The sequence below is a fragment of the Neoarius graeffei genome, chromosome 13 (assembly GCF_027579695.1).
Source record: "Neoarius graeffei isolate fNeoGra1 chromosome 13, fNeoGra1.pri, whole genome shotgun sequence".
NCBI classification, from domain to species: Eukaryota; Metazoa; Chordata; class Actinopteri; order Siluriformes; family Ariidae; genus Neoarius; species Neoarius graeffei.
The window spans coordinates 81,302,742-81,329,503 of record NC_083581.1 but is presented as its reverse complement, the minus strand read 5'-3'; the positions used below and the strand labels follow the sequence as shown (position 1 = coordinate 81,329,503).

General features: G+C 43.4%; 1 protein-coding gene across 14 annotated transcripts; it reads right to left on the bottom strand.

Annotated features, from left to right (window-relative positions):
• LOC132897198 (cytosolic phospholipase A2-like) lies at nucleotides 1–26,762 on the bottom strand. 14 transcript variants are annotated; one of them, XR_009656271.1, is made up of 7 exons: nucleotides 20,529–23,344; nucleotides 19,185–19,406; nucleotides 15,188–15,408; nucleotides 14,879–15,022; nucleotides 12,220–12,260; nucleotides 378–534; nucleotides 1–217 (listed from the first exon to the last, which is right to left on the bottom strand). XR_009656271.1 is itself a non-coding variant. In XM_060938635.1 (5 exons), exons 1-5 carry the CDS (start codon nucleotides 26,609–26,611, stop codon nucleotides 199–201), a joined length of 510 nt encoding a protein of 169 aa, XP_060794618.1. In that variant the 5' UTR covers nucleotides 26,612–26,762; the 3' UTR covers nucleotides 1–198. The 14 variants fall into 14 exon arrangements, 7 of the variants coding, with proteins under 7 accessions (XP_060794618.1, XP_060794616.1, XP_060794619.1 ...); XR_009656272.1 differs by having other exon boundaries at nucleotides 15,188–15,403; XR_009656273.1 differs by lacking the exon at nucleotides 12,220–12,260.

Genomic DNA, 26,762 nt, shown 5'->3' with positions numbered 1-26,762 from the left:
TACAACAGAACTATGTGGCAAATTGCAAACTTTAATAGAAAATGTAAACAACAAAACAGTGATATATACACATTACAAATCAAATTTATATATATACACAAAAAATATATATATATATATATATATATATATATATATATATATATATATATATATATATATATATAAGTCCTGTGGCATGGTGCAAAAAGGCAGGGGTCAGCATCCAGGCAATGACCTAGGTGTCAGTGACAGAGAAAGAGAGGGGGGGGAAGACACACACACACACACACACACACACACACACACACACACAGTGCTGTGACTAATTGTCTTCACATTGAACAGTAGCAAGTAGCATTCTATGGTCATGTATGAGAAGTTAGTACATGGCTTACTTGTCCTTCTCTTGTCTAGCAGGCTCATTCAGAAATCTGGTGTACTGCTGGTAGCAGCTCTTGTGGTACTGCACCTCCAGAGCCACACAGTCTTCGTCCTTAATGTGTACCAGAATACTGTGGTCATCTTTAGTCTCAGCAGCAGTCTGCAACTTGCCTTGCCAGACAGAAAGACATGCTTATTACCACGTAGGAATTTAAGTTTGCCAGTAGCATATTCACATAAAGGCACACATATGTTACATGCATACAAACATTGAAACATAACATCCATGCATGCAAACACACTTGCAGAGGGAGATAGCACTGTAGATAGTCATCAGTGATAGTGACCCTTTGTGTGTGGGGGGGCAGGGGGGTTGATCAGTGATTGTGACCCTTTGTGTGTGTGTGTGGGGGGGGGATGGGTGGGTTTGCTTACCTGCTGTTAAGGTCTCAGCTTTTGAAAGAGCTTCCCTTTGTCGTTTGCCTCCCTTTAAGATGAATTTGAGGGTTTTTTTTTTTACATATAATGCACAGGGCAGGAAGGACGGGACCTGAGCTGGACATAGGCAGTGCTGACCTGGATCTAAGACTCTTAGTGCTACACGATGTTGAGGGGCCAGCTTCGGGGGGGGGGGGGAGCTTCGGGGGGTCTTGCGGCGTCTTGAGTTTCATCTTCCCCTTCTTTCTCGCGCACCATACGCTTTCCTGCACGTTCAATCGCAAGTTTGTCCGTAAACCTGCGGTAACATGCAGGGTGGAAGGCAGCATCCTCGGGTATCTTGTCAAACTCTAAATCTAAACAGTGTTTGTAGTTTTCGGCTAGTCTCCTGTTCTCACCGCTCAACTGCAGGCACTGTCGGATACTGTCCCGGTATGTATTCCACCGTTTGAAGGTAAATTCCTGGGTCACTCCGTGCTTCACAGAAGCTATATGCATATAGCACTGCTTATGTGCAAGAAGTTTTCTCCTTTTTGCCATTATTTCCAAACTTTCCTCTCCTCCACTGCTGCTAGACGAGGCTGTGATGGCTGCCATGTTGGTCTCTTGTTTACGAAATGGGGCTACGTCAGCAACCGTGGAACCTGTTCTGTAGTGAAATCTTATTCCGCGGTGCCAAAATATCATTCCGCGCTGATGACATTAGTTCGCTTTTTCAAGCCTTTGTGCGAAAAATTGACAGCATTACAAGGTGAGAACTTTTTGATGACATCATTTCATAATACGTCCATTTTTAAGAATTGGATATTATGTAGTTCAGAGACGTCGGAGCGGAATCTTGTTTCTGAAAGACTTTTCGGGGTTCACCTTACGGCCTATGATGACGACTTGCAAAGATGATTGTTTAGGCTTTGTAACTATGTCAGTCTGCGACATCTTATCAACTGTTTTCCTCAGTGCTGGCTGAGAAAAGATTGCAAGTTTGTAATGGTCTACTAAGACTTTGGCTCCAATCCAGCTGAGTTCAGTGCTGTTTGGCTTGTAAAATTCTCTGCGATTCCAGAAAAGGTTAAAATTGTCTATGAAGTTCATACCAAATGAAGAACAAGTTTTTCCAAGCCAGGTGTTAAGACTGAAGAGTCGAGAAAAAGCAAAACTTCCTCTCGCTGGGAGTGGGCCACTGATAAAAGATTGAATTCCAGTCTTATAGAGCTCAGAAAAAAGTTTTCTGAAATCATCTTGGACAAACAGCTGTTCTCTGAAAACATCATTTGCTCCCACATGCACAACAATACGTTTTATAGTTTTATGCTCGGACATGAGCTTCAAAATGCTGTCTTTGGTGTCAGAGATGGATGCATTTGGAAGACAACAAATAATCATCCCATAACCTTTTAATTGTCTTACAGTGGAATCACCAAGAACAAGGGTTGTGGGGTCAGGTGGTGTAAGGAGCTGCTTTTTGCCTCTTCTCACAGCTCTTCGATCTTGGTGCGATCTCTTTTTACTATGTGTTTGTCCGCTTGAAAAATCCTCTTCCACATCCCTGAGGCATTCAAATTTGTTCTGAATCCTTATGGGCTGTGGATTTTCCATAGGATTGTAGATCCCATTGTAATTTGTAGAACGAGCTGGTGTTGAAGTAATCACTCTTCTGTTTTTATTTTTGGGCTTACCACCCATCATTTGCCAGTTTTCTGTACTCACATTTTGCCCAGCTTGATTGGTGAATTCATCCACAATGTCCTCGGTCTGTCGGAGTGCAATCTCTGCATTCTCAGCCACTGTTTCTGTACTCCTTTCCTGAGATATTGCTTTTAATTCGTCCGTCTTTGGCAGAGCATCAATCTTTGATTCCAGAATAGAAATCCTCTGTTCTAGTTCCATGCATTTTCTGCAGGATTTTTTGCTTCCTGGCATTTTGTTTTAAAAACTAACTTATCTTATAAAGATGAAAAATAAAATGAAAAAAATAGTGGAAATTAAATGAGAAAGTAAAGTATAGAAATAAAGATCAAGAAAGCAGGAGCAAAGCAAAGAAGCGTCCTACTCGCTTGAGTAGGAGGAGCAGAAGAGCAGACAACTGCAGAGAAGCAGCAATGTTCTTTTTGGAGAGCAGTGGCTTTCTCCTTGCAACCCTGCCATGCACACCATTGTTGTTCAGTGTTCTCCTGATGGTGGACTCATGAACATTAACATTAGCCAATGTGAGAGAGGCCTTCAGTTGATTAGAAGTTACCCTGGGGTCCTTTGTGACCTTGCCGACTATTATACGCCTTGCTCTTAGAGTGATCTTTGTTGGTCGACCACTCCTGGGGAGGGTAACAATGGTCTTAAATTTCCTCCATTTGTACACAATCTGTCTGACTGTAGATTGGTGGAGTCCAAACTCTTTAGAGATGGTTTTGTAACCTTTTTCGGCCTGATGAGCATCAACAATGCTTTTTCTGAGGTCCTCAGAAATCTCCTTTGTTCATGCCATGATACACTTCCACAAACATGTGTTGTGAAGATCAAACTTTGATAGATCCCTGTTCTTGAAATACAATCCTGATTCCAAAAAAGTTGGGACAAAGTACAAATTGTAAATAAAAATGGAATGCAATAATTTACAAATCTCAAAAACAGATATTGTATTCACAATAGAACATAGACAACATATAAAATGTCAAAAGTGAGACATTTTGAAATTTCATGCCAAATATTGCCTCATTTGAAATTTCATGACAGCAACACATCTCAAAAAAGTTGGGACAGGGGCAATAAGAGGGCGGAAAAGTTAAAGGTACAAAAACAGAACAGCTGGAGGACCAAATTGCAACTCATTAGGTCAATAGGTCATTAACATGACTGGGTATAAAAAGAGCATCTTGGAGTGGCAGCGGCTCTCAGAAGTAAAGATGGGAAGAGGATCACCAATCCCCCTAATTCTGGGCTGACAAATAGTGGAGCAATATCAGAAAGGAGTTCGACAGTGTAAAATTGCAAAGAGTTTGAACATATCATCTACAGTGCATAATATCATCAAAAGATTCAGAGAATCTGGAAGAATCTCTGTGCGTAAGGGTCAAGGCCGGAAAACCATACTGGGTACCCGTGATCTTCGGGCCCTTAGACGGCACTGCATCACATACAGGCATGCTTCTGTATTGGAAATCACAAAATGGGCTCAGGAATATTTCCAGAGAACATTATCTGTGAACACAATTCACCGTGCCATCCGCCGTTGCCAGCTAAAACTCTATATTTCAAAGAAGAATCCGTATCTAAACATGATCCAGAAGCGCAGACGTCTTCTCTGGGCCAAGGCTCATTTAAAATGGACTGTGGCAAAGTGGAAAACTGTTCTGTGGTCAGACGAATCAAAATTTGAAGTTCTTTATGGAAATCAGGGACGCCGTGTCATTCGCACTAAAGAGGAGAAGGATGACCCAAGTTGTTATCGGTGTTCAGTTCAGAAGCCTGCATCTCTGATGGTATGGGGTTGCATTAGTGCGTGTGGCATGGGCAGCTTACACATCTGGAAAGACACCATCAATGCTGAAAGGTATATCCAGGTTCTAGAGCAGAGGTAGAAAAAGTACTGAAAAATTGTAATTAAGTAAAAGTATCTTTACTTTGCTTAAATTATACTCAAGTAAAAGTAAAAATACCCATCTAAAAAGCTACTCGAGTAAAAGTAAAAAAGTACTCAATTTAAAATGTACTTTGAGTAAAAGTTACTTAGTTACTTTCAATTATTTGATGTAAAAAAAGAAAGGACAAGTCATAAATCAAATTGTTTTTAATGAACTATTAGTCCACATAATAACATGTCAGGCATTATAATGCATAAAGCTTTGTTTGGACTACCCCATAAAACATTTTCAAGTACAAGTGGCATAAGTTGTAAATTCTATCATCCATTTTTTTCTTTACTGACAAACGCCTGCTATTTTTATGCATACTTATATTTATATTTATATATAAATATTATTTATGTATATATGTGTGTATATATACAGAGTCTACCTGTAATGTGCAATTTTTCCGAGCCTCTCAATAAGGCAATTTTTCTATACTTTTTCATGGTAGATAATGCAAATAGCCCTCTGTATTTAATCCTTCGTTTGTCTAATTTGTATTTCAGTTTTATTTGTTATGTTTGACATTTTCTTGCTACTGTAACACGTGAATTTCCCCGATGTGGGATGAATACAGTGAATCTAATCTAATCTATTAAAGCCACTAAAGCAGACTTACTAAATGACACATATTAAACATAAACCAACCAAACTCAAAGTGTCCAGGACTCTCACGATTTAAAGACAGCTAAGCGATTCCTTAGTAGCACTGTGCTCTTCCTTATATAGAAAATATAATTGACAAATTAACTGCATAATGTTTACAACGTGTCGAGAGGTAATGTCCAAACTATTTTGAGACCACCCCATAAAACATTTTTAAGCAAAGTGCCAAATTCTGAATTGTATGGTCCAACTCAAACACCACAATAAAAAAGAAAAGAAAACCAAAATCAAACAAAGTATCCAAGACAGTGAAAATGTTTTGATGGCCTATCAGTGACCTCCCAAAGCTCTAGTCTAGGCTACAGCTAACAACCCAGGAGCTAGTCTATACATGAATTAGGATTTTTTCATAAGAGACCAATTGCAGCTAAAACCATGCACTCGTATTATTTCTGACTATCATTCTGATAAAACAAATTTGTAAACGTGAGGGGATTCATTTTATTTAGGCTACTTCACTTGAAACGTTAGTGATCAGTATGGATGCTAGGCAGCCAAAAGAATTGATAATGAAGGCACATTTTACTCAACAGTGGAAGGTTTTAACCAAACAATAAATATAACGTTTGGGATACACAGGTAAATGCACATATCTACTTACCACCACATGCTTCCGCAGATTTGATGTGGAAGTTTTGTAGACTGATAGCTCTGTACAGCAGGGCAGGCACATTTTGCATTGCATTATTATGTTATTGCCTCGTTTGCGTTTGAATGCAAAGTACTGGCTGAGATACGGCCAAGGATTTCCCTCGCTGTCCGGTGCATCTGTTCCACGGGAATTCTCTTCTTGGCAATCCTCAACCTCTTCCATGACCTCCTCTATCTCTTGCTCGGCTACCTCGGCACCAGCCATCATCCAACCATACATGTAGGCTAATATGGATATTCCGCGCGCGCCTGTGCCAGTTTCCTTTCAGTTCAGGCCAATTGGTTTTTTTTCCCCGCATTTAATTTTTTACTCAGTAATGGGCGGTTTTCGAATGTAGCGAAGTAAAATACTTGGTTCGAAATGTACTTGAGTAAAAGTAAATTACCCATTTCAAAAACTACTTAAAAAATTACAAATTACACAAAAAATCTACTTAATTACAGTAACGTGAGTAAATGTAATTCGTTACTTTCCACCTCTGTTCTAGAGCAACATATGCTCCCATCCAGACGACATCTCTTTCAGGGAAGACCTTGCATTTTCCAACATGACAATGCCAAACCACATATTGCATCAATTACAGCATCATGGCTGCGTAGAAGAAGGGTCCGGGTACTGAACTGGCCAGCCTGCAGTCCAGATCTTTCACCCATAGAAAACATTTGGCGCATCATAAAATGGAAGATACGACAAAAAAGACCTAAGACAGTTGAGCAACTAGAATCCTACATTAGACAAGAATGGGTTAACATTCCTATCCCTAAACTTGAGTAACTTATATCCTCAGTCCCCAGACGTTTACAGACTGTTGTAAAGAGAAAAGGGGATGTCTCACAGTGGGAAACATGGCCTTGTCCCAACTTTTTTGAGATGTGTTGTTGTCATGAAATTTAAAATCACCTAATTTTTCTCTTTAAATGATACATTTTCTCAGTTTAAACATTTGATATGTCATCTATGTTCTATTCTGAATAAAATATGGAATTTTGAAACGTCCACATCATTGCATTCCGTTTTTATTTACAATTTGTACTTTGCCCCAACTTTTTTGGAATCGGAGTTGTAAAACAGGGTGCCCACTCACACCTGATTGTCATCCCATTGATTGCAAACACCTGACTCTAATTTCACCTTCAAATTAACTGCTAATCCTAGAGGTTCACATACTTTTGCCACTCACAGATATGTAATATTGGATCATTTTCCTCAATAAATAAATGACCAAGTATAATATTTTTGTCTCATTTGTTTAACTGGCTTCTCTTTAGCTACTTTTAGGACTTGTGTGAAAATCTGATGTTATTTTAGGTCATATTTATGCAGAAATATAGAAAATTTTAAAGGGTTCACAAACTTTCAAGCACCACTGTACATTGGTTAATCTCATCTGCCTATGCAACACTATGTTGTGTTTCACACAGTTATAGAGTAGGTGAATCCATTCTAAACCAGGGTATTTGTGCTATTCTGACATTAGTCAACCATAATAATTATTCATTTACCATGCTTTAATGTTTAATGAAAGTGGTGTGAATGGGTGTAGACAGCTTTAAAGGGTAACTGTACAGCATTTAAATATGATCACTATCAGTAGTACAAGCCCAAGTTGTAATAATGCCCCAAAGTGCAGTCACCTGATTAGCTATTGTAAGTAGCTTTAAGTTCTTAAACATCCTTCAGCACGTCAAGCTTTGTTGCACATGGGCAACCAATATGCCACCCGGGCTGTGGTGTCAAATCATTAATAGCCAGGTACTGGAAGTTAAGTGTAGCCGATGTAAACATACTTGTTAGCTTGGAGTTAGTCAGATGAAAACATTATCTTCAAGTCAATATGGATAGCCCCTCCTTGAACTGCCACCTTATTGTGGTGGAGGGGTTTGTGTGCTTGAATGATCCTAGGAGCTATGTTGTCGGGGGCATTATGCCCCTGTCAGGGTTTCCCAAGGCAGACAGGTCCTAGGTGACAGGCCAGACTAAGAGCAGTTCACCAAAACCCCTATGGAGAAAAATCCGAGGACCGTGACGTCGCCCGGGATGACGCAGCCGGGGCCCCACCCTGGAGCCAGAGCCGGGGCCCCACCCTGGAGCCAGGCCCGGGGTTGGGGCTCGTATGCGAGCGCTTGGTGGCCGGGCCTTTGCCCATGGGGCCCGGCCGGGCTCAGCCCGAAGAGCTGACGTGGGCCCGACCTCCTGTGGGTTCACCACCCACAGAGGTAGCAGTAGGGGACTGGTGCAATGTGGATTGGGTGGCAGTCGAAGGCAGGGGCCTCGACGACCTGATCCCCGGACACAGCGGCTGGCTGTTGGGACATGGAATGTCACTTCGCTGGGGGGGAAAGAGCCTGAGCTTGTGCGGGAGGTTGAGAGGTACCGGCTAGAGATAGTTGGGCTCACCTCCACGCACAGCTTGGGCTCTGGAACCCAGCTCCTTGAGAGGGGCTGGACTCTCCACTTCTCTGGAGTCGCCCGTGGTGAGCGGCGGCGGGCTGGTGTGGGCTTGCTTATAGCTCCCCAGCTCAGCCGCCATGTGTTGGAGTTTACCCCAGTGAACGAGAGGGTCGCCTCGCTGCGCCTTCGGATTGGGGAGAGGGCTCTTGCTGTTGTTTGTGCCTATGGCCCAAATAGCAGTATAGAGTATCCGGCCTTCTTGGAGTCCCTGGGAGAGGTACTGAGGAGTGCTCAGACTGGGGACTCCATTGTGTTACTGGGGGACTTCAATGCTCACGTGGGAGATGACAGTGACACCTGGAGGGGCGTGGTTGGGAGGAACGGCCTCCCCGATCTGAACCCGAGTGGTGTTTTGTTATTGGACTTCTGTGCTAGTCACGGTTTGTCCATAACGAACACCATGTTCGAGCATAGGGGTGTCCATAAGTGCACGTGGCACCAGGACACCTTAGGTCGGAGGTCAATGATAGACTTTGTAGTCGTTTCATCTGATCTCCGGCCCTATGTCTTGGACACTCGGGTGAAGAGAGGGGCTGAGCTGTCAACTGATCACCACCTGGTGGTGAGTTGGATCCGCTGGCGGAGGAGGAAGCTGGACAGACCTGGCAGGCCCAAACGTATGGTGAGGGTCTGCTGGGAACGTCTGGCCGAGCACTCTGTCGGGGAGGTCTTTAACTCCCACCTCCGGGAGAGCTTTTCCCAGCTTCCGAGGGAGGCGGGGGACATTGAGTCTGAGTGGACCATGTTCTCTACCTCCATTGTGGACGCAGCTGTTCAGAGCTGTGGCCGCAAGGTCTCCGGTGCCTGTCGTGGCGGCAATCCCCGAACCCGGTGGTGGACACCAGAAGTAAGGGATGCCGTCAAGCTGAAGAAGGAGTCCTATCGGGCCATGTTAACCTCCAGGACTCCCGAGGCAGCTGACGGGTATCGGCAGGCCAGGCGTGCTGCAGCTCGGGCAGTTGCGGAGGCAAAAACTCGGAACTGGGAGGAGTTCGGGGAGGCCATGGAGAAGGACTATCGGTCGGCCTCGAAGAAATTCTGGCAAACCGTCCGGCGCCTCAGGAGGGGGAAGCAGTACTCTGCCAACACTGTTTACAGTGCGGGTGGGGAGCTGTTGACCTCGACTGGGGACATTGTCGGGCGGTGGAAGGAATACTTTGAGGATCTCCTCAATCCCACCGTCATGTCTTCCACTGAGGAGACTGAGGCTGATGACTCAGAGGTGGACTCGTCCATTACCCAAGCCGAAGTCACTGAGGTGGTTTGCAAGCTCCTCGGTGGCAAGGCACCGGGGGTGGATGAGATCTGCCCTGAGTATCTCAAGTCTCTGGATGTTGTGGGGCTGTCTTGGTTGACACGCCTCTGCAACATCGCGTGGCGGTCAGGGACAGTGCCTCTGGAGTGGCAGACTGGGGTGGTGGTCCCTCTTTTTAAGAAAGGGGATCGGAGAGTGTGCCCCAATTATAGGGGAATCACACTTCTCAGCCTCCCAGGGAAGGTTTACTCCAGGGTACTGGAGAGGAGAATTCGACCAATAGTCGAACCTCGGATCCAGGAGGAACAATGCGGTTTTCGTCCTGGTCGCGGAACACTGGACCAGCTCTATACCCTTCATAGGGTGCTCGAGGGTTCATGGGAGTTTGCCCAACCAGTCCACATGTGCTTTGTGGATCTGGAGAAGGCATTCGACCGTGTCCCCCGTAGTATTCTGTGGGGGGTGCTTCGGGAGTATGGGGTTCGGGGCTCTTTGCTAAGGGCTGTCCGGTCCCTGTACGAACGGAGCAGGAGTCTGGTTCGCATTGCCGGCAGTAAGTCAGACCTGTTCCCAGTGCATGTTGGACTCCGGCAGGGCTGCCCTTTGTCACCGGTTCTGTTCATAATTTTTATGGACAGAATTTCTAGGCGCAGCCAGGGGCCAGAAGGAATCCTGTTTGGGAACCACAGGATTTCATCTCTGCTTTTTGCGGATGATGTTGTCCTGTTGGCTTCTTCAAACCAGGACCTTCAGCATGCACTGGGGCGGTTTGCAGTTGAGTGTGAAGCGGCTGGGATGAGAATCAGCACCTCCAAGTCCGAGGCCATGGTTCTCGACCGGAAAAGGGTGGCTTGCCCTCTCCAGGTTGGTGGAGAAGTTCTGCCTCAAGTGGAGGAGTTTAAGTATCTCGGGATCTTGTTCACGAGTGAGGGAAGGATGGAGCGTGAGATCGACAGGCGGATCGGTGCAGCCTCCGCAGTGATGCGGTCGCTTTACCGGTCCGTTGTGGTCAAGAAGGAGCTGAGCCAAAAGGCGAAGCTCTCAATTTACCGGTCGATCTACGTTCCGACTCTCACCTATGGTCATGAGCTTTGGGTAATGACCGAAAGGACAAGATCGCGGATACAAGCGGCCGAAATGAGTTTCCTTCGCAGGGTGGCTGGGCGCTCCCTTAGAGATAGGGTGAGAAGCACAGTCACTCGGGAGGAGCTCGGAGTAGAGCCGCTGCTGCTCCACATCGAGAGGAATCAGCTGAGGTGGCTCGGGCATCTTTTTCGGATGCCTCCTGGACGCCTCCCTGGGGAGGTGTTCCAGGCATGTCCCCCCGGGAGGAGGCCCCGGGGAAGACCCAGGACACGCTGGAGGGACTATGTCTCTCGGCTGGCCTGGGAACGCCTCGGTGTTCTTCCCGAGGAGCTGGCCGAGGTGTCTGGGGAAAGGGAAGTTTGGGCTTCCCTGCTTAGACTGCTGCCTCCGCGACCCGGTCCCGGATAAAGCGGAAGAAGATGAGACGAGACAATATGGATAGCGGAGAAACCAGATATCTGTATGAACCTCGGGAAAAGGACTATCCACACCTAGGAAATGATTTCAGCAACGCATTATCAAATGATTCTAAGGAAGAAATAGGTGTTGCTTTGCAAATGCAAATTCAGGAAAGTGTGGTGTATCTGAACATAAACATCTGAACATAAACAGTGTATGAAGGGTTAATGGTTGACGCAGGTAACATTATCAGTTTAGAATAGACCAATGAGATTGAGTGTGTGGGTCATGTGATGGGGGGGTCCTACAGGTTGGTGTTCAGTTCAATAAAGTGCTTGCAATGTCTGGACACAGATTGTTCCACGCTCTTTTAATTCTTCATAAATAGAAGATACGACATGGTGTCAGAAGTACTGTGTTTATGACAAAAAGGAAAAGGCACAAGAAAAGACGGTCCATGGCGACAGAGACGGAGGTAGAGATGTTGGTGGATGTTATGTTCCAACCTGAGGAAAATGTTAATGTGCAGCAAAGGGGAGTGAGCATGGCGGCTAGCGCACCCACTGCAACATTCAACATTCAGCCACCTGAACCCTTCGATTTCAGCAAGCCGCTCGAATGGACAAAATGGATCCGGAGGTTTGAGAGGTTTTGCCAAGCGAGCAACTTGACTACGAACTTTGAGGAGAATCAGGTTAATACTCTAATATATTGTATCAGGGACGAAGCCGACGATGTATTGAGAGGGTTAAAGCTGAGTGACGCTGACGTGTAAAAGTATGATAAAGTAAAAGATGGATTTCGTGATTTCTTTATTGTGAAAAAGAACATTGTCTTTGAATGTGCATGCTTCAATATGCGAAAACAAGAAGCTAACGAGACTGTCGATGCATTCATCACTGCCCTACATGCTTTAGCAGAGCATTGTAAATACGGAGACTTACATGATGAACTCATAAGAGATAGGATCGTAGTGGGGCTTGCAGACACCAAACTTTCGGAACGCATGCAGATGGAGGAAAATTTGACTTTGCAAAAAGCCATAGATATGGCAAGACAGTCTGAGGAAATAAAAAAAACAACAGAGCGCACTTAGGAGTGAAGCCAGCAGTGTGATGCAGATGAAGGCTAGCTCCATAGACAGACTGATAAAGAAAGGACAGAAAAATGAAAAGCAGAGATACACAAACCAGAAAAACAGTGGTGCAAGGCCGCGCCAGCACATGCAAAGCAAAGACAAAGGCATGCACAGTGCCCAGTGCTACAAATGTGGAGGGCCTTCTCACCCCAAATCGGAGTGTCCCGCAAATGGTGCAAAATGTCGGGGCTGTGGGGAAAAAAGGCCATTATCAGCGTGTTTGTCGGAACAAGGCTGTAGTAGCATGCATTGAGGAAGAAGAGGAGAAAAGTTTCTTCCTGGGCTCTGTGTCATGTGAGAACACTATGTGGACAGCTGATGTGCAGATTAAAGGGAAAGTGCTTAAATTTAAACTTGACACTGGCGCAGACGTAACCGCCATTTCTGAAAGTGACGTGAAAGACTTGTTCGCTGGGGCACAAATGCCTGTTCTCCACAAGCCAGAGAAACCCTTGCTGGGTCCAGGAAAGATTCAGTTAGAGGTAGAAGGCTTTGCTAAAATGCAGCTTACTTACAAATCCAAGCAGACTGAGGAGAAAGTCTACGTGGTCAAAAACCTGAGCACACCTTTGCTCGGGCTACCAGCCATTACTGCCCTGGGCCTACTCATTCGAGTCGACAGCATCACAATGGACTCTTTAAAGGCAGCCTACCCAAAACTGTGCAAGGGCCTAGGTGACATCCAACGACCATACCACATCAAGCTCAAGCCAAATGCTGTGCCATTCTCTTTAAAAACGCCACGGAGAATTCCCCTGCCTCTGATGGGAAAGGTGAAAGAGGAGCTCCAACGGATGGAAGAGATGGGGGTCATCAGGCGTGTCGAAGAGCCTACGGAATGCTGTGCTGGCATTGTTGTCGTACCAAAGAAGAACAGCCAGCGACTACGTCTGTGTGTGGACTTCACTGGCTTGAACCAGTATGTGTGTCGCGAAAAGTATGTTCTGCCATCAGTCGACCAGAGTCTAGGAATGCTAGCTGGAGCCAGAGTATTCAGTAAACTAGACGCAAACATGGGATTCTGGCAGATTCCTTTAGCTGAGGAGTCAGCTAAATACACTATATTCATAATACCCTTCGGACAGTTCCACTTCCAGCGTCTTCCGTTTGGAATCAACTCTGCGCCTGAACACTTCCAGCGTGTCATGGCAGAGGTCATAGATGGACTGGATGGTGTGGTCTGCCACATCAATGACCTGCTGGTGTGGGGAAAAGACCAAGAGCAGCATGACACTCGTCTCCATGCCCTGCTGCAAAAGCTCAAGCAAGCAGGGGTGACCTTGAACATGGACAAGTGTGAGCTCTCCAGGAGTGAGGTGGTCTTCCTCGGGCACGTCATCACCGCGTCAGGCATCAGACCCGATCCAGAGAAGACAAAGGTCATCAGGGACATGAAAGAGCCTACAAACGTGAGCGAGTTAAGGAGCTTCCTGGGGATGGTAAACCAGATGGGAAAATTCATACCCCAGCTGGCCGAGAAAGACAAAGCTCTTAGCGACCTTCTCTCAAAGAAGAACTGTTGGCTGTGGGGTGCTGACCAGGCGGCAGCATTCAAAGTGCTGAAAGAAGCACTATCTTCTCCACCGGTCCTGGCCATGTATGACACGAGCAGGGACACAAAAGGATCGGCAGATGCTTCATCTTATGGACTGGGAGGCGTGCTCCTCCAGAGATGGGACAGTGAATGGAGGCCGGTAGCTTACGCATCCCGCTCACTCTCACCCACTGAACAGCGCTACGCGCAAGTCAAAAAGGAGGCCCTGGGTCTAACCTGGGCATGTGAACGCTTCCGGGACTTCTTGTTAGGAAAGCACTTCTGCCTAGAGACTGACCATAAGCCACTCCTTTCCCTACTAGGCGCACAAGCACTCGACTTGTTGCCACCAAGGATACAGCGCTTTCGAATGAGACTCATGCGCTACTCCTATGACATCATGCATGTTCCTGGACAGACACTCTGGACTGCCGACATGTTGTCACGTTCACCCGTACAAGCGCAAATGACTGCAAATGACACAGAACTGATGGAGAGCACCAACATTTACATGGACTGCATTGTCAACAACTTATCTGTCAGTCCCACGTTCATGGACACACTCAAAGCACAGCTGGAGGCTGACAGTGTATGCTCTCGTGTCATGAAAATGTGTGCAGATGGATGGCCAGAGCACGCAACGCAGGAACCACTGTTGAAACACTTTTGGCCTGAGCGGGCTACACTCACAGTGCAAGATGGACTTTTGCTGAAAGACACACGTCTAGTCATTCCAGCAACAATGCGGAATGACGTGCTGGACAGACTGCACGAGGGCCATCAAGGCGTCGTTAAGTGCAAAGCACGCGCCCGTCAATCTGTGTGGTGGCCTGGACTTGGACAGTAGATCACTGAGATGGTGCTGAGATGCAGAACGTGTCCGCAAGAGCGCCACAACCACAGTGAGCCACTCTTGCCATCAGACTGCCCCGAGCGCCCATGGCAAAAGCTGGGGGCCGACCTATTTGAACTGGGGGGGAAAACATACTTACTTGTCGTCGATTACCTCTCCAGGTACGTCAAAATTGCTCTGTTAACACACACAAAGTGCAATGACGTAATCAACCATCTGAAATCAATGTTTGCAAGGCACGGCATCCCGGAGTGCTTAGTGTATGACAACGGCCCTCAATTCTCTGGGCAAGCGTTCACTTCCTTCGCCACAGCTTATGGATTCAAGCACCTTACCAGTAGCCCCAAATTCCCGCAAAGCAACGGCGAGGCTGAGCGAGCCGTTCAGACCATTAAGAATCTTCTGAAAAAGGCGACTGACCCGTACATGGCTCTTCTTGCATACAGGGCCACACCTCTTCAGAATGGATACAGCCCGGCCCAGTTACTCATGGGTCGACGTCTCCACACCACGGTGCCGACTCATCCCTCTGAGCTACGCCCTGCACTGCCCGACCGCAGCATGCTGGTCCAGAAAGAAAGGGAGAAGAGGATGTCAGATGCTGCAAACTACAACAGGCGACATGGTGCAAAACCACTCAGTAGCCTGTCATCAGGTCAGGAGGTGTGGATAACTGACAGCAAAACATCAGGGACAGTGATCCAGAATCACACCTCGCTGAGATCTTACCTTGTGGATGCGTCACATGGGGTGGTAAGACGCAACCGCCTGCAGCTGATACCACTCCAGTCTCCATCACAGGATGAGGCTGGACAGCAGCTACAGGAGCCACTGCCGGTCCTAGAGCAGGGTCGCACACCACCTGCTTTGGGGTCTCCTGTTCCCGCTCCAGAGGTTTCCACTCCCAGAACCAGGTCCGGGAGAGCCATCAAACAACACACTAGACTGGACTTATGAGTGGGAGAGAAAAAAAGAAAAAAAAAACCTGAAAAAAAACACTATGTGGAAAAAAAAGATTGTGTCAAATGTTCAAGCTGAAATGAAAATGTTGCTTCGAAATGTAACAGTTTTACAGAAGAGATATGTAAATACAGAAAAGTTTAAGTTTGAAAATATGATTTAAGAAGTCTCATCTCTCATCTCATTATCTGTAGCCGCTTTATCCTGTTCTACAGGGTCGCAGGCAAGCTGGAGCCTATCCCAGCTGACTACGGGCGAAAGGCAGGGTACACCCTGGACAAGTTGCCAGGTCATCACAGGGCTGACACATAGACACAGACAACCATTCACACTCACATTCACACCTACGCTCAATTTAGAGTCACCAGTTAACCTAACCTGCATGTCTTTGGACTGTGGGGGAAACTGGAGCACCCGGAGGAAACCCACGCGGACACAGGGAGAACATGCAAACTCCGCACAGAAAGGCCCTCGCCGGCCACGGGGCTCGAACCCGGACCTTCTTGCTGTGAGGCGACAGCGCTAACCACTACACCACCGTGCCGCCCTATTTAAGAAGTCAAGAAATAGAAACAGTAATAGAAGAATAACTGGGCTGCCAACTCTCACGCAATGAGTATGAGACACACGCATTTGATTGTCTTCACACGCTCACACGCCATACCTCCGATTTCTCATGCTAGAAAAAAATCTAGTTTATCTATCTGATCTAGGCTACCCATTGTGTCGCACCAACCACTTGCGATCGATCAATTACGCCTTAGAGCCAATTTATGCTGACAACCCAGTCCTCGCAGATGGCGTCGCAGATGGCGTCTGCAAAGCCCCCCCTTCGCAGATGCTTTGCGCGCACCTCCCAAAAATTGTGACCACCGCAGACAGCCTCGCAGAGAGCGTCGCAGACAAGAGGGCTCTGATTGGTCCACTCTACATCTGCTGTACACGCACTTCCGCTTCCCTACTTTCCCGGTTTGTTTTGTTTTCACGACCGCCATTTTTAAAAACACGAGCGAAGATGGAGCAGCACGAAGAGCGGTTGATTAAGGAAGTGAGGAAGTACGTACATCTATACGACTCCAGTTCTAGTCGTTATCAGTAACCGGAGGATAAACACTCCACTAACCACACCCACCAACTACTCCTAGCGATTTCGCGACTTCGCGCCCCCTTGCGTTGTGGCGGTGAATAACATCGCGCACGCCTATTACTCCCCGCTCAACGATAAGTTACAACTGTCTGCAAAAAGCTATCTGCGAAAGCCTTGTCACAAGAGCATGCAGAGGCCCTTACGTACGGCTAAACAGGTGGAGAGGTGTTCCCTCTGTACACACTCCCCTATGGTAGGTGGCGCATCTAATGATGCTGCACTCGCCGGAAGTTGGATAATTGCCTACCGTCAATTTAGAGGAAGAGGAGAGAGAAGAAGGTATCCGAGTTGAAGACGGGTGTCTCAGACAGGTTTGTACATATGTACGCCAATGTGTGGTGTTACTGGCGTAATTATGAACTTTATAAAGTTTCTTAATCGTTTTAGCCTATAAGTGTTGTGAAAATATTTAATGCCATATTGAGAGCTGTGTACTAGGCATGCTAAATCATTATAGGCTTACTGCCATGCCACAGCCTCTATCTTCCCCAACAAGCAGCACGGGAGAGCACCTCCTTAGCACACGTTTATTAAGGTGCATTTTTAGTTTGTTTACTGTATGTTATCATACTTTATGACTTTATTTGAAGCCATACTGGAAATGTTGTAAAATAAAGCAAGTAAGAGATAATATTACAAATGCAAGAAGAGCCATTAGCCACCATACCTATTGTTTATTTACAAGGTATTTATTTTTAATTATTTATAATGTATGTAATTGCTCAGTTAAAGTAAATAAAGCATGGTCACCTGTAATATCAAAGAACTGGAACTTGTGAATAATAATAAAAAAAAGACAGAGAACAATATACTGAGGAGACAGGGTTTCAAAGAGGGCAAGACAGGTAGAGAATATTTGTCAGATAACAGGCCCTGACGAATGCGCTATTACTAATAAGAAACATAGATAAGAAATAAATTAATAAGAAATATATTAATATAGCTTATTTAAGTATGACCAAAATTTTTAAGCCCAACTTTGTGTGCACATTCCCACCTATGGCCAAGGTTCAGCTTTTTGTGTTTCAATACTGTTCAAACTTAATCATTTTAATGTTTCTTGTAGCACATGCACATTTTGCTTACTGTTTAAGCATTTTATTTGTTCTTTTGCTGTTGATATTTTTCCCCATGCCAATCTTCTGCTGAACCCAGTGGTGGGGAAAGCCCTTAAATGCATAATGAATAGTCAGTGAGGGACAATCTTATTTTTTGCAACAGTTATTAAAAACTTAACATTTAGTTTCAATTCAGAAGGTGTTTAGGCTTAGCTGATGGAGAACGTAGTTGTGGTGACCATGAAGGAGTAAGATCACCGCGCACCCAGCGTACAACCCGGAAGTCGAATGTGCGTACCACGCACGAAATCTGAGGCTGCTCAGACGTACGGCTGTCACTTCATTCATACAGCCAACGCACCTTCAAACGTGCACTAATCGTACTGACCGTGCGTTCCATGTAGGCTTCATATGAAGGTTGCAAGAACTGTGCACAATCTGTACGTTGTGCATACCGTACCAACGGCGTTCGTTTGTCGCACTGCGGCGATTGGAGAGGGTTATATATATTTCGGCATATTTTGGTTTCTCACTGTGAAAATGGCAATCCCTCCGCAAAGTCTCAAACTGCTGGCCACTGTCGTGGTCTTCATCCTCCTCCTCACTGCTCCTTGTCCTCTCTCTCTCCTCCCTCTCTGCTGCCGTCTCTCTCTCCTCCGTCTCCGACACCTTTTCTATCCTCCTCTTCCCTTTTGCCTTTGGCATATTGAATTGAAGCGATGCAATGCAATGAAATGAAATTAAATGAAATTGGGTTTTCTCTCAGTCAAAGCCTACGTGTACAAATGGCCGTAGGCACCCCTGCAGCTTTATATACCCGAGTTTTCGTGCGATTGACACCATCTCGCCGTACGGCCAATGCACGGCCGGCTTACTTGACACGCATGGATGACATACGAAATATCTGAACGTGCGTTGGCCGCACTAATTACGTATGTGGGGCGCACGACACACATACGGAGTCCGCAAGTGCGACTTACGAAAAAAATTGACATTTTGCCCAAACCTGACACCAGCAAATCGTACGAAAGACGCACGTCGGCCGTACGGAAGACGCACAAGGCCGTAAGTTTGTCTTGCAACCTGAATAAAACATAAGCACCCGTAGAGTTTGTTTGACATGACAAAGAACCTCTGCGGCTGGTCTGCGGCCAGTCTACGGCTCAAAAATCAGCATGTCACATGCGCGCCCTCCGTGCGTTTCTTTGTGTTTTTTGCACGTAGACCGGCCGTAGGAGCACGTACGGCCGGTTGTGACCGAGGCATTATCTTGGTCAGGGTCACAGTGGATCTGGAGACCATCCTGGGACCACTGGGCATGAGGTGGGAATATACCGTGGATGGGATAACAGGCAACGTTCACGCAGACATTCGTACACCTTGGCGTAAGTAGCATGCTTTTGTCTGATGTCTCCTCCAAAATCTGTTTACTGAAGGTGGCGCTACTGGGTGTGTTAAGCTCCTGGTGATATTGCCCTGAGATTCACTGAAATATACAAGTGCCTTCACAAAAACAAGATCATATACAACATTAGTATTTCCAGACAAAATTATTTTATACCTGTTACAGCATCTACCTCCTCCACAGGACCATTTTGGTTCAGGACATCTCTGAAGGGTGAGAAAGAGATGCTCATGTTCAAGTTAAGACCCAGTATGAAGTTGTGCACTTTCCCCGCTCTGCCGTCACGTGTGTTAAACAGGGCAGAGTTGGTGAACAGCGAGGTGACGATGTGCTGCATCCAGCTGGCCTGTGCTTGCTGATAGTCATTCTGCATGCTAACTAAAGAGCAATCACAAAGACATGGAGAGAAAATGTTTAGAACCTGCACTGAAAAAGTATATTGAATTGACCTAATTCAAATGTGTAGATCGGTTTCATGTGAATGACCTGAGTTGCATTAACACAGTTTGTTTTCATTCAGTCAACATTTGATCATGTATTTTCAAAAACCTGGAATAAAATTGATCACTGCACACTCACCTGAGCTCAGGATTGAACCCAGGATCTTGTGCTGTGAGGAAGCTATGTTACCAACTGCTGCACATGTGTCAAACAGATCAACTTAATATTCTACTCCAGGGTTTCCCAAAGTGTGGTGCGCGCACCCCTGGGGGTGCGCGAGCTGCCACTAGGGGGTGCGCAAGATAAAAAAAATGTAATGGCGATTTTTAACTCTTCTTCTACGCTGTAACGGTTCTGCAGCATAGACATCCTAATACATAGACGGAGCATCCAATGTAAATTCTAAAAGCGCTGACGAGACGCAGGGCCGCCATCTTGGAGTGGTGATCCGCTGCACTCAGTGTAATACTAAATACATTAGATATAAACAGCTTAACGTTTTTCTATCAGCTACAGCCACCAATCTGTTGCAAATAAAATGCGGTTTTAACAATCTAAATCCATTATAATGATTCAAATGTGTGTATGTTTTCTTTAAATAGATTGTTAAGAACATATCAAAGGGGAAATTAATGTAGTCAGTGAATTTATAAGAGCCTTTTACATCTTTCAACACAATCTGACCCCCCTTCAGCAAAGCTGATGGATTCAGGGTGAGTGGGGCACTTTGTTTGGTATGTAGGACAATGTGTGATGACCATATATTGACCACAAACATTTTTTGTCTTGTTTTAAAGCATATCAAAACATTTATTTATAACAAATTAATGTCAAACATAAAAAATATAACAATGTAGTAAATAAATAAACTAGTAAATAAATAAAAAGGTAGTATATGAATAAACATTTAATAATATATATAATATTAGCATACAACATTAAAACATCACTCGTGAAACCACTACCTGATGACGATTTAAGTCTCTTAGCTCCTCCTCAGCTCTGGTAATATACTATTTTAAAAAAAACAACAAATAGTACGGTAATGTTAAATCTTACTTGTGAAAAGTAATCCCCCTGCTTCTCTTTGAAACGGTTCGCTCGTTTGAGCAGGAGTACGCTGGGCACCAGCCTGGCAGCTTGTCTCTTGTCTTCTTCTTCAGTCGTGCAGTAATAGACGGTACTTTTATTATTATTATTATTATTATTATTATTATTATTTCCCAAAACATTCAAAATACAAACAAAGAGCACCATATATATACAGATCCAAAACATCAAAATAGTAAAACACACACATAGCAATAAAGTAAAAAATATGAACAAGAAAGGGGTTACTTAACTATCTTTACATATGTTAATCGAGTAAATCAAAGTCATCCAAAAAAGATATAAAATAACCAACATCCTTATTTTCAACTAACTTTAAAGATTTGGCAAAAAGCTTGAGGTCATTCTTCCAGTGTGTAACATAAGGTTTAGTTTTAAATAAAACAACATTTGTGAATAAAATGTTTACCTAAAAGTAGTAAATTATTAATACCATATTCAATTTTGTTATTATTTAAAAACACTCCAAATTTAATTTCTTTAATGGATAAAGGGGCAAACTGAATCCCCATAGACTAATAGACGGTACCTTGATATCTCGCGCTTTCTCACCACTCCAAGATGGCGACCGTATTTCTTGCGTCAGAACAGCCAACTCTCCGTCTATGTATTAGGATGTCTATGTTCTGCAGTAGTTTGTGGCTTCATTCATTCATTCATTCGCGATGCTCTACTGGTTGAAATCGGCAAAACTAAATGCCGATCGGCAACTAAACATCGGCAAAGACTGGGAGATGTTGAGAAAGATTTGAGGCTGAGACTGTCTTCAATTACCCCAAACATCGGAGAGCTTTGTGCCAAGATGCAGGCCCATCCGTCGCATTAATATTGGTATGTATTTGGCCAAATGGCATTGATCTTGCTAAAAATATATACTGCTACTGAAAATAGGACCTATATAGCCTACTGACCCACCCACCGTCTGTCTGTCTGTCTCTCTCGCTGCAGACTGAGCCGCCAGCGCTGCACTTCACAGTCAGATGGATCCTCTTCTTTATCTGTTCCTGATATGCTCCTTAATTGTTGTATCTCTTTAAAATGCATATGTTCATAATTATCATTGCGATTTTTACTGTTATTATATATTAACTTTTTTGCAAATTAAATTCATTCTCAATTCATTTTCATAACCTTGTAATGACAGGGTTGTGTTGCTAGTGTTTTAAACACGGATGAAAATCATATATTTTCCCCATTCTTGCTTCTCCTACTCAAGCGAGTAGGACGCTTCTTTGCTTTGCTCCTGCTTTCTTAATCTTTATTTCTATACTTTACTTTCTCATTGAATTTCCACTTTTTTTTCTCTTTTCTTCATCTTTATAAGCTTTTAATTTAATTTAAATTTCCACTTTTTTTTTTTTTTTAAATGCCAGAAAGCAAAAAATCCTGCAGAAAATGCATGGAATTAGAACAGAGGATTTCTATTCTGGAATCAAAGATTAATGCTCTGCCAAAGACGGACGAATTAAAAGCGATATCTCAGGAAAGGAGTACAGAAACAGTGGCTGAGAATGCAGAGATTGCACTCCGACAGACTGAGGACATTACAGACCAAGTGGAAGAATTCATAACTCAAGCTGTACAAAATGTGAGTACTGAAAACTGGCAAATGATGGGTGCTAAGCCCAAAAACAAAAACAGAAGAGTAATTACTTCAACACCAGCTCGTTCTACAAATTACAATAGGATCTACAATCCTAAGGAAAATCCACAGCCCATAAAGCTTCAGAACAAATTTGAATGCCTCAGGGATGTGGAAGAGGATTTGTCAAGTGGACAAACACATAGTAAAAAGAGATCGCACCAAGATCGAAGAGCTGTGAGAAGAGGCAAAAAGCAGCTCGTAACACCACCTGATCCCACAACCCTTGTTCTTGGTGATTCCACTGTAAGACAATTAAAAGGTTATGAGATGATTATTTGTTGTCTTCCAAATGCATCCATCTCTGACACCAAAGACAGCATTTTGAAACTCATGTCCGAGCATAAAACGATTAAGCGTATTGTTGTACACGTGGGAGCAAACGATGTTTTCAGAGAACAGCTGTTTGTCCAAGATGATTTCAGAAAACTTTTTTCTGAGCTCTATAAGACTGGAATTCAATCTTTTATCAGTGGCCCACTCCCAGCGAGAGGAAGTTTTGCCTTTTCTCGACTCTTCAGTCTTAACACCTGGCTTGGAAAAACTTGTTCTTCATTTGGTATGAATTTCATAGACAATTTTAATCTTTTTTGGAATCGCAAAGAATTCTACAAGCCAAATAGCACTGAACTCAGCTGGATTGGAGCCAAAGTCTTAGCAGACCACTACAAACTTGCAATCTTTTCTCAGCCAGCACCGAGGAAAACAGTTGATAAGATGTCGCAGACTGACATAGTTACAAAGCCTAAACAATCATCTTTGCAAGTCGTCATCAAGGACACACAAACATCTGACTTGCAGGCCTCCCAACATTCAAGGACAGACGACTCCACTTCTCCTCGGATGGATTTCCCAAATAGCATGAAAAAATTGCTTCCTATGGCTACACTCTCTTTTTCCAGCCCAAATTTGTCGCGACAAGCAGTGTACCCAGTTCATCAAAATTGTGTTCGTCCAGGACTTTCAGCTGGCTACAAATCTTTTTCGCCATCCAAAAGATACATGTCATCTCCAGTCCTTTCACCCTCAAACCAAATGGAACATTTAGAAAGTCTTGTTTGATGTACTCTGGGTCCCTGCAAATGGATGTAGAAAAAAGCAGGGATCCGATGTTGACACTATTCCTGTGTTGATAAGAAACAGAAAACATAGAGCACATTTAACCCTGGGGGTGAACCAATCTAATCTCCTTCCTGTATTAAAACAGCATCAGAGTGCACAACCAAATATTACTGTAAAACTAGCCCTTATGAACATTAGATCACTTTTAAACAAGTCATTTTTAATTAATGATCTTATTTGCAAACACAATCTTGATTTTTTGCTTCTAACTGAAACCTGGCTGGATCAAGCAAATAGTGCTACCACCCTTATCGAAGCAGCTCCCCCAAATTTTAATTTTTTGAATGTTACCCGACAAGGGAAAGGTGGAGGGATCGCAAATATATTCAAAGTCTCTTTTCAATGTAAACAATCCTCACTTGGTGATTTTATGTCCTTTGAACACTTATGTGCACTTGTTACATGCTCTCCTAACATATTATTATTAACTATTTACAGGCCTCCGAGACATTCAGCCAAAGTCTTTCTTGAAGAGTTTGGTGAATTGTTATCAGTCATTTGCTTAGAGTTTGATTGTCTTATTATATCTGGGGATTTTAACTTGCATGTAGATAATACTGATAACATTTATGCCAAAGAACTATTTGCAATTATTGATAACTTTAACCTAGTACAACATGCACAGGGGCCGACCCACTCTCGTGGTCATACTCCTGACCTCGTCATCACAAAGGGTCTTACTGTTTCTTATACTGTTGTTGACCTGGCCTTATCTGATCATTTCTGTGTTTTCTTTGAAGTTTCTATGTCTCCTCACATTCAGAATAGCTCAACGACTATAGGTAGGAGAGTCATAAACGACAACACATGTGCTCTTTTTAAGCAAGCTCTCTCTCAGAACTCAACCAAAATGTCAGACTCTGTAGATGATTTACTGGAATTTTTTAATTTAAATATGACCCAAATTATGGATGATATTGCTCCATTCAAAATCAAAAGAGTCAATGATAAGCAGAAAGCACCATGGAAGCAGTACCCGGCTGTTAAACTGCTAAAGAGAGAATGTAGAAAGACTGAAAGAAAATGGCGCAAATCTAAACTTCACATCCATTATCAAATCCATAAAGAGATGCTTTGTAATTATAATTATGAAATTCGTAAAGCAAGACAGTCTTTCTTCTCCAATATCATCAGCAGGAATATGAACAATGCCCGTGTGCTATTTTCAACAGTAGAGAAGCTAACTAATCCCCCACCACAATTAGCACCTGAACTTCTCTCAGTTAATAAATCCAATGAGTTTGCATCCTTCTTCAAAGGTAAAATTGATAAAATACGGCAGAATATTTCTCATAATATATCTCAGTTGCAAAAAATTGAAAAACTGCAATCACCAATTACACAGATAGATAACTTTAACACAATGTCAGAATTTTGTTTAATTGATTATGAGACTCTTGAAAAAACTGTACAAAATCTCAGTTCCTCAACATCTGAACTGGACATTCTGCCCACCAACTTTTTTAAGTCTGTTCTTCATCTTATAATTACAGATGTGCTTCAAATTATAAATACATCCTTGGAGACTGGTGTTGTTCCTGTGTCCCTAAAAAAAGCTGTTGTAAAGCCCCTTCTTAAAAAAAATAATCTGGATCCTTCAGTGTTAAATAATTACAGGCCAATATCAAATCTACCATTCATCAGGAAAATCCTGGAAAAATTTGTCTTCAATCAATTAACTGCCTTCTTGATATCAAACAGCCATTTTGATAATTTTCAGTCAGGATTTCGTGCCAATCATAGCACTGAAACAGCGCTGATTAAAGTTATAAATGACATACATCTTAATACTGATGCAGGCAAAACATCGGTCCTGGTATTACTGGACCTCAGTGCAGCTTTTGATACTATTGATCACAACATACTGCTATATCGACTTGAACACTGGGTTGGATTGACTGGTAAAGTTATCAATTGGTTAAAATCATACTTAAAAGATAGAAGCTTCTTTGTTACCCTGGGAAATTGTTCCTCAACGTCAATGCCCTTGACCTGTGGTGTCCCCCAGGGGTCGATTCTTGGACCTTTACTTTTCAACCTTTATATGCTCCCACTTGGGCAAATTATCAATAAAAATTCAATTTTGTATCACTGCTATGCAGATGATACCCAAATTTATTTTGCTCTATCACCAAATGATTATGCCCCCCTTGAATGTCTCTACCAGTGTATCGATCAAATCAATAGCTGGATGTCACAAAATTTTCTTCAGCTAAACACAGATAAAACAGAAGTAATTCTATTTGGAAAAAAAGATGAAAGACTCAGGATTACCACTATTCTTGACACAAAAGGGATTAAAACTAAAGAAATGGTTAAAAATCTTGGTGTTTTCATTGACAGCGAGCTAAACTTTGACAGTCACATGAAAGCAATCACTAAAACGGCATTTTATCACCTAAAAAACATTTCCAAACTAAGAGGACTTATGTCAAAACATGATCTGGAAAAACTAATACATGCCTTCATCTCTAGTAGGGTTGATTACTGCAATGGCCTTTTCACAGGCCTGCCAAAAAAGACCATCAAACGACTTCAGCTGGTTCAAAATGCAGTGGCTAGGGTTCTCACACGAACAAAAAGAACAGAGCACATTACTCCAATTCTAAGGTCCCTTCACTGGCTTCCAGTAAGCTACAGAATTGACTTTAAAGCATTGCTGCTGGTGTACAAATCTCTAAATGGTACAGGGCCCAATTACCTCTCTGATATGTTGCAGCGGCCTAACCCAATCAGATCTACCAGATCGCAACAGAAAAATTTACTATTAAAACCAGTTGTTAAAACAAAGTGTGGTGAAGCAGCTTTTAGCTACTGTGCAGTACAGCTATGGAACCAACTGCCAGAGGACATCAAAAATGCTCCTGCTGTTGGCAGCTTCAAATCTAGGTTAAAGACCAAGCTGTTTTCAGATGCTTTCTGTTAAATAATTAATATTTTTACATTTTTTTATAATCTTTACTTTCTCTGCATGTTTTAGATTTACTTTAACTTTATTCTATTTTATTCTGCTAGTTTTTTTTTCCCCCCTTTCTCTTTTTCTCCTTTTTCTTTTTTGGCATTTTAATATTTTATTTCTACTATTGTTTAATTCTTATTATTTTCTTTTAATTCTTGTAATTAATTATTTTAGAATAAAGATAAAATTATTTTATGTAATTTTATTTCTCTATTGTTTACTGTTTTTGTTTTTACTTCTGTAAAGCACATTGAACTGCCATTGTGTATGAAATGTGCTATATAAATAAACTTGCCTTGCCTTGCCCATATCTGGCTGGTAGACTACATGCCTCGATGTGATCTCCCTCTGTAATGAATTTGCGCATTTACCGTGTTGCAACGTTTTAAAGCTGTTACATTTCAATCAAATTCTATCTAATTCAAATACGAGAGCACATAATATGTTAATGTGATTCGAT

Coding starts and splice junctions, on each gene's coding strand:
- LOC132897198 (XM_060938632.1), bottom strand. CDS start 20,701: ATGTTTTGGGAAATAATAATAATAATAATAATAATAATAATAATAAAA. Junction 19,403..20,528: donor AGGGGGATTACTTTTCACAA/GTAAGATTTAAC, acceptor CTCTTTAGTTAG/CATGCAGAATGACTATCAGC. Junction 535..19,184: donor GGAGGTAGATGCTGTAACAG/GTATAAAATAAT, acceptor CTGTCTGGCAAG/GCAAGTTGCAGACTGCTGCT.